The sequence below is a fragment of the Lycium barbarum genome, chromosome 2, assembly GCF_019175385.1.
Source record: "Lycium barbarum isolate Lr01 chromosome 2, ASM1917538v2, whole genome shotgun sequence".
Taxonomy (NCBI): domain Eukaryota; kingdom Viridiplantae; phylum Streptophyta; class Magnoliopsida; order Solanales; family Solanaceae; genus Lycium; species Lycium barbarum.
The window spans coordinates 3446325-3454795 of NC_083338.1; the positions used below are offsets into that span (position 1 = coordinate 3446325).

At 37.7% G+C, this 8471-nt stretch overlaps 1 protein-coding gene across 3 annotated transcripts; it reads right to left on the reverse strand.

Moving 5' to 3' along the window:
• Positions 1-971: 971 nt before the first annotated feature.
• LOC132625890 (pentatricopeptide repeat-containing protein At3g24000, mitochondrial-like) lies at positions 972-8139 on the reverse strand. 3 transcript variants are annotated; one of them, XM_060340489.1, is made up of 4 exons: positions 4627-8139; positions 3687-3785; positions 2211-2922; positions 972-2073 (listed from the first exon to the last, which is right to left on the reverse strand). In XM_060340489.1, the coding sequence occupies exon 1, from the start codon at positions 7940-7942 to the stop codon at positions 4763-4765; it is 3180 nt and encodes a 1059-aa protein (XP_060196472.1). In that variant the 5' UTR covers positions 7943-8139; the 3' UTR covers positions 972-2073; positions 2211-2922; positions 3687-3785; positions 4627-4762. The 3 variants fall into 3 exon arrangements, with proteins under 3 accessions (XP_060196472.1, XP_060196470.1, XP_060196471.1); XM_060340487.1 differs by having other exon boundaries at positions 972-2922; XM_060340488.1 differs by lacking the exon at positions 3687-3785 and having other exon boundaries at positions 972-2922.
• Between the last annotated feature and the right edge of the window lie 332 nt (positions 8140-8471).

Consider the following 8471-nt stretch of genomic DNA (forward strand, 5'->3'; position numbering starts at 1 on the left):
ACAGGTGCACAAAATAAGAAAGGAACCTTTTGGAAGATAACAACAAACAACAGAAAATAAAATTTGATGACATGGACTATTATGTCACAACTCACAACATAAGGAGGGAGGTCTTTTTGAGGGGTGAGAGATTTGAAAATGTGCAGTAAGAGCTTACTATTGAAATGGTTGTGGTGAGAGCAAGATTTATGAAGAAAGATTTTGAAATGTGCAGTAAGATTTCATCTTTTGTATAACATCTGTGTTAAAAGCTATATATTTCTTAAACAGAAATTTCTTATGGAAATAAATTATTTTTAACAACTATGGTGTCCGGACCAACTTGCGTGTACCTCGATTGATTCCACGGTGTACTTGCTACCTCCCACCGGCACAAATATCGGGCAACTGAGTGCATCAAAAGTCTATAACTGAGTTACTTAAGTAACTAGATGTCACACCAGCTGTTGGATTGGGTACTTAACCTGGTGTTTGCTCTGTCCATTACATTTTCCTTTTTTTCATGATTGACAAGTCCATTAGAGTTTACAGTACATAAGGTCCCCGTATTTCAGTACCTATTCTTTACAACATCACTTTAGCAACCTAGCACCTCTTATTTGCTTAGAGAGAGATTCCAAAACAGCTGCATTTAAAAGCGCTTTTCTTTGTTCGAACTGATATATCATTTATGACATTACATAAATGATATTACATAGTACAAGGACGGACTTCTCTTATGATATTTAGTCACTGCCTCAAAAAGCTTCACCGAAAGGCAGAGGCGGATCCAGGATTTTAAGTTTATTGGGTTTGAATCTTCTTTTTGCTTACTTGGTTCAACATACATTATTTATACATATTAACATGAATATTCTTAATACACGGTAGAGTTTGAGCCAACCCCAGAGACATAAGGGGGAGGGGAGTGAACTTTAAAAGCCATTTGATAACTTCCAAAAAACTACATTAAGGGAAGCTGACATTCTGTGTTTCCTAAAGTTGACAGAGAGATAATTCCGCAAATCCTTTGCTTTATCAGTTCTAAATCATGCCAACATATGCTTTTGAGCCTAGAAAACACTTATACTTCTTCATCAATAAACCAGTTAAACAATGCGCAGCAAGGTGAAAATGGAAAAAGGACCTGAAAGAACAATGCGTAAAAAGGTGAAAATGCCAAGGACAACTTCTATAATGTGTTAAAAACTACAAATAGTTATGCACCGTATGATTGCCTTCAGCCAGCATCTGAGATTTACAGCATTTTAAGCAACACGAGATGCATCAAGTTAAACTAGAGCATGCAGTTGCTAATCTACGCATATAAGAGAACATGAAAACTTACACAAGTAGTATTAAAACCATGGTTATCTGCTCATGCTTTCAGAAGACAACAGGATTTCATACGAAATAGATGGGGATAAGAAAGACTCTCTTGGCCTTCTAATAAGGTGCAACGGCATAGCTAGAGACTCTCTCTTGCCTTCTACTGAGGTGCAGCAGCATAGCTACTGGTTTGGCACCTAATAACGGAAGGGTTCAACCATCTTGGCAGCTTCAAAACAGTCCCTAAGAGAAGTAAACCAATTGTATGGTTCTTTCAAACCTACATTCCCCAACTCCTATTGTAATTTTATCCCTTGTTTCCCAGCTTGTTAGAAGCCATTCAGTAGATCAGATCACTTCAGTGTTACATTTGAGGTGCCATTTCTTCCCTCTTTCCTCCTGTTCTCCGACTACCATCAAGCACAGAGAGCACATGTATATAGTGTTTTTTTTTTTTCGATAAACGTAACAGTATATTCATCAGCACAAATTTGTGCTGGCAACAGTATTTACACAAAAATAGGCATCAAAGTCTTTACACAAGGTTTCCAAAACTGTAAGATTGTTTCAGTATCATCTACCCACAATTCTTTCCACAATTCACCTTAACTTATTGAATGGAATTATACTTGTCTTCAAAGCATCTACTGTTTCTTTCCTTCCAATTGTTCCACCATATACAGTCTGGGATAGCCCTCCACCATTTTTTCTGATTCGCATTTCCTCCAGCATAGTTCCATGATTCAAGCAGATCATACATTGTCCCTGGAATTACCCTTTTTTGCTTAATCAAAGCCTTAATAGGTGCCATAATTGGGATGAGAAATTGCAATGTAGGAAGAAGTGACTATTGTTTTCTGAATCAGCTTTGCATAGATAGCACCTTGAGGTCAGTTGCATACCTCTTCTCTGTAAGTTGTCTTGTGTTAGGCATGCCTTCCTTGCAACTAGCCAAGTGAAATAATTTACTTTGAATGGTGCTTTAGCTTTCTAAATTTGTTTCTATGGCCATGCGATGTCTTGCTGCCCAGAATTTCCATGAAGCTCATATGCATCTCACTCTGAACACCTTGTTGGATGTGCCTTGCATATCATGCTATCTTCATTTTCATTTGTAACTGTAAAATTTTCCAAAATCTGGAATAGTTCATTCACTCTCCCCAACCCCCCAGTCATTGAAGGCTCTGCTGAAGATGAAGTTCCAATCATGTTGGCTCCAAACTTCATCAATTGTGGCCTCTAGTTGTGTTGATATTCTGAGAACTCCAGGGAACCTTTCTCTTAATGGCTCACGACCTATCCACTTATTGGACCAAAATGCTATTTTTCTTCCATTCCCATGGTGAACCTGGCGTTAGAACCAAATTCTTCCCAAAGAGATCTGATGGACTTCCAGTTACTGACCTCCTAGGGTGAAGTAACAGGCTTGGAAACCCAGAACTCAATAGAACTGAACACAATCTTAGCAAGTAGTTGAAGGCCATAGAATAGTGTGACAAACTACTTTGCAAGGCACGTCAGCTTATCCTTTTGCTCTATCTCTTCTTTCCTCGAGGCTTTGCTGCAGTCCCATGCCACTGAGTAGATCCTATGCAACACGAAACTATGAACCTCCTATAAATGAAAATACATACCGTGAGAATAAAAAACAATGATAAATAGAGGCAAATAACCAGAAAAAAGAGTTTGCATCAGTAGTTGGAGAAGAATAAGTAGAGGAGAAGAATCAGAGTGGAAGAAGAGGTGATGAAGTCATTTTACAACCTCATGTTGCATCATCCCATGCAAGATTAAATATGTACTGATCCTAATAATGTACTGGTCGAACATTTAATGTATGGCATAAGACTCAACGAAATTCACCTATTTTCTCCATGCGTTTTCATTAGACTATTCTATAGGAGGGTTTGGAGGACCCAAATTAGGGTAGAAGGCTAGTAGATAGTCTCGTTATCCGTTCTTATTAGTAGTCGCATTATTGCAATATAATTTCTTGTGCTCCGATTTCTGCTATTATCTGTTATTTCCTGTGCTTTGGTTATCCTGTGTCATCTGCTCCGATTTCTGCTATTATCTGTTATTTCCTGTGCTCTGATTATCCTGTGTTATCTGTGTCGCTTGCATTATTTCATTATTTCATTATTTCATTTCCATATCACTTTAAATCTCTTATCCGAATCTCTTAACCTTATCTGACTTCTTTTTATGCTTTTATTGAGCCGAGGGTCTTTCGGAAACAGCCGTCCTACCTTGGTAGGAGTCAGGTCTGCGTACACTCTACCCTCCCCAGACCCCACGATGTGGGATTTCACTGGGTTGTTGTTGTTGTTGTTGTTGTATTCTATTATCTCCGAATCAAGTAAATTTCGAACACATACCACGCCAGACTGAGATGATCTTTTCTGAGTGCTCAGAGATTGATTAACCTTTTCATCTATCAGTACCCTTCAGGTAACTTATCACTCCAGCTATAAGTCCTGTAGGTGATAGAAAGAGTTGTCTTCGAATTAGAAAGATCTTCCAAGCAAAAAACTAACCTTGGCAGAAACTCAATCAAACAAATTAAAAAATGATAAGTAGATCATTAGAAGTTTTCAACCAAAGTTTTTCTGAATCAAGGAACTTTGGTCACTTTAGAAGTAAAATGTATCAAAATAGCTTAACTAAAACAGCTTGATACTTCCAAGTTACAACAAACACAAGAAAAATTCAATTTCCTAGGAAGAATTGGGATGGACAGCCCCGTGCCCACATTAAGAAACTGAGAAAGGACAACATAGCATTACTGCACATTACATAAGAACAAAAGAATAACAGTAGTCTCACAATTAAATGCGCAATAACGAAAGTCTCACAATTAAACACTTACTTCACCATAGCTTGGTGATTAACTGCAAATATGAAGTCAAAGTCAAAGGATCTTTCTGACTAAATTGAAAAAAGAAGGTAGTACCAAAGAAAAGATGAATATAAGTAAGAGTAACCACAATACCAAAGAGAAAAAGATGAATATAGATCTAAGATCTTTCTCTTAAGTGTTTTTTTTTTTTTTTTTTGAGGTAAAGGTAACTATATTCATAATCACAAAAAACTCATCACCCAAAGATGACGAGGAGGGGATTTACAACCCAAAGGGGACAGATGGAAAAACATCAGTATAGCTAACACTTTACACTTTTCCTATAAAATCTACTAAATCTTCTATTTCCCCAGTAGGTCCTGTTTACACCAAAAATAAAAGAGGCTGAGGCAATTCATCTTTCTCTTAAGTTTATACTCTGCATAATAGTGCAAGAGCTACTAAAGTTTGGTAAATACCTCATTACTTGCCGCCTCAATAATATATTCATATTGACATATCATGAATTGCATTTAGAACTTCAGTTGAGCACTATTGATCTGCTGCAGCTGCGGAACATGAATAGTCTTGCCTGATGAGTCAACCAGTTAATAATCACCAATAATCCTTACATGAGCACGTTCCATGAGAGAAGTGGTGGAAGCGGTTAATATCACGAATAACTATTTCTCGGTTTGTTACGACCGACGCCAGCTTCATAAATTCATGGCAATCTCCACAGATGCAAAGATTTTTAAAGATCCTGATAGTACTATTCCTACTGCTGCTCGTGAGAGCAAATGCTAGAGCTAGCCTTTCACTATGATGTGAAAGGTTGTCTATTTTTTCTTTGTCAGAGACATTATGAAGCACATAGTTTGTGTTTGGCATATATCCTGCAGCAGTAATTCTCGAAGCCAGCTCTTCCAACTTTCTATGGATATCCTTTAACATAGGATGTGAAGCATCCTGAGATAAAAAGACATGTACTTGATTATCAATCTCAACCCAGCTACAACCAGGTTCCTTTTTCACACCCTGCTTGGACATTAGTGCTCTAACTTTCGAGACATCAGCCCACCTCCCTTTTGCTGCATATATATTGGACAACAATATATAACTTGACTCTGCTTTTGGATCAATTTCGAAAAGTGTGTTTGCAGCTTTCTCAGCCAATTCCACATTTCCATGAGCGTTACAGACTCCAAGAACAGTTTCCCATATCAAGGCATTAGGGGAAAGCTCCATACCCTCAATGAAGAGTTCCATTTCATCAAATTTGCCTGCACGGCCAAGGATATCAACCATACAAGCATAGTGCTCCATTGAAGGAGTGATACCAAAGACAATTTTCATGGAGTCAAAATGGTTTCTTCCTTCTTTGACCAGGCCCAGATGGCTGCATGCAGAAAGGACAGCAATAAAGGTAACCCCATCAGGCAGAATACCTTCACTTAACATGGTTCGAAATGTTTCCAATGCTTTGTCATCTAGCCCATGTTGGGAGTAGGCACATATAATTGTGTTCCACAACACTGTATCACAGGATCTCATGCTCTGAAATAGAGACTCAGCATCTTTGATACACCCACATTTTGCATACATGTCAATTAATGCACTAGCCACATACATATCACTGAACTGGCCAGACTTCATTACCACGGAATGCACCTGCTGCCCATTGTCTAGGCTCGCTATACTAGAACAACCTCTTAGACAGCTAGCAAGAGTGAACCCATTGGGTTTAATAGCTTCCCTTTGCATTTGATTTAAACATCGGAAAGCCTTTTCTCCTTGATCAGACTGCACATAACCTGAAATGACCACTGTCCAAGTGAAAACGTCTTTTTCACTCAATCTATAAAAGATCACTTCTGCATCATCCAAATGCCCACACTTGGCATACATATCAACCAGAGCAGTTCCTACATATAGATTGCCACCAAGGTTAGCTTTAACTACATGGGAATGCACTTGTTTCCCCAGACCTGCATCTAAGAGGCTTGCACAAGATCTCAAATTGCTGATGAGCGTGTACATATTTGGCCTCAAACCTTCTACAAGTAACTGCCTGAAGATTTTAGGCCCTTCATAAGACGTTTCATTATCATGGAATCCAGACAAAAGGGAGTTCCACGAAATTATATCCCTATTACTCAAAGAAGAAAATACACGACGCCCATCAAAAACTGACCCAAATTTCATGTACATTGCAATCAATGCATTACTGACAGACTCTTCTGAGTCAAAACCAAATTTGTAAACACAAGCATGGATACTTTTGCAACAACTTAAATCCACCGAATCACCCGCTGCACTAACAACACTAGCTAGTGTAAATTGATTAGGCCTCAAACCTGAACGCCTCATCAAGCAAAAAAGCTGAACAGCTTCTCTCTTCTGTCCTTGCTGATCAAGTCCACTGATCATTGCAGTCCATGCCACAATGTCAGGATTCTTAGTCCTTAAAAACACTTTCAGGGCATCATCTTGCAGACCACATTTGTTATACATATCTACAAGACTGCAGCTTGTAAAATCATCCATTTCGGTCCCAATTTTGATCAACATTGAATGGATAACTTGACCAGCTCTCAAATTTACCGAATTGGCACAGCCCTTTAAAATAGTAGATAGCGTATAATTACTAAACCTCATCTCTGAATCAGACATCTTCATAAACAATCTCAAAGCCTCCTCTCCTTGACCAGCCTGAACATATCCGTTAAGTAACACATTCCATGATACTGAGTTCTGCTCCGGCATGGAAAAGAAAACTTTAACAGCAGATTCTAATTCACAGCATTTAGCATACAAATCAACGAGAGCAGAACCAACATAAACATCCGAAAAGGCTGCACCTTTAACAACCTCAGCATGTATTTGTTTCCCAAACTTTAAATCTAAACACATTGAACAGCCCTTTAAAACTGTTGCCAAAGTGAACTCATTAGGCCTAATATCTTCTCCCCTCATATCGCGAAATAAACAAATCCCTTTAGTTCCATTCCCTTGAGCTATAAACCCCGATATCAATGCTGTCCAACACACAACATCTCTCTCCGGAATCAAATTAAACGCATTGCCCGCGAAACTTAAGTCCCCACATTTCGCGTAAAAATTAATCAAAGAAACCCATAAATGTGAATCCGGTTCGACCCCACTCCTAATCATTTCACCATGTAGAGCTTTACCTTCCTTCAAACATAACTTAGCAGCATAATCTTTCAACATCTCAGAATACCATTTAAGCCCCCTTTTCTTATCCCTAATCAAAAAATCACCCTCACCCTTATCAAAATATCTCTTTTTTGCACCATATTTCAAAGAATCTTGAAATTTTGGTTTTTTTTCAACAAAATCACCCTCACCCTTATCAAAATATCTCTTTTTGGCACCATATTTCAAAGCATCTTGAAATTTTGGGTTTTTTTCAACATCACCCACATCACAAAATCTCTTCTTTTCACCATATTTCAAAGAATCTTGAACTTTTGGTTTGTTTTCAACATTACCAACATCACAAAATCTCTTCTTTTCACCATATTTTAAAGAATCTTGAAGTTTTTTTGGGTTTTTTTCAACTGATGGAGAGTTAGGTTCAACTTCAACTACTTTTACAGCAGCACATGAGAAACAGTTAAAGTGAAGAGATGGAAAGAATGAAAATTTACTCAGTTTTTGTTTATTGGGGCATATTATCAAACGGGTTGTAGGCACAGGATAAAGACTAGATAAAAAGCCTCTAAATATAGGTGGATTACGCATATGTGCAGATAGAAACTCCAGTTCCATGTAAATACTGCTATTAAACAGCAATCATCTTCAAGACTCAAAAGAGATGATATTTTGGTTTTGGTTTTTCCCTTGTTCTTGTATAAATTACTCAAAAAAAAGACATTAGGGCATTAATTCTTTATAAGGATAATAACTCTCTTGGTCCCTTAATATTGATAAATTCTACTTATGAGCTTTTCTCGAGCCTTTCTACCTCTCAATATCTCCTAAGACTTAAAGAATGTTTGGTCTGTTTGCGTACACTTTATCCTTCCTACACCCTATTTCGTGGGGTTATACTCGGTAGGTCGTTCTTGTTGTTGCTTTACTTATGATCTTTATAATATATATACTCCTTCCAAATCAAAAAGAGTATCCACTTAGGGTGTGTTCGGTATGGAGGAAAATATTTTCCAATTTTCTCATATTCGTTTGGTCAAAAATTTTGAAAAATATTTTCTTTTGCAAAATTGGAAAAAATGACTTTCCTGATAAAAGTAAGAATTTGACATTTTTTTTTATTTTTTGCACCCCCAACGCAAACTCC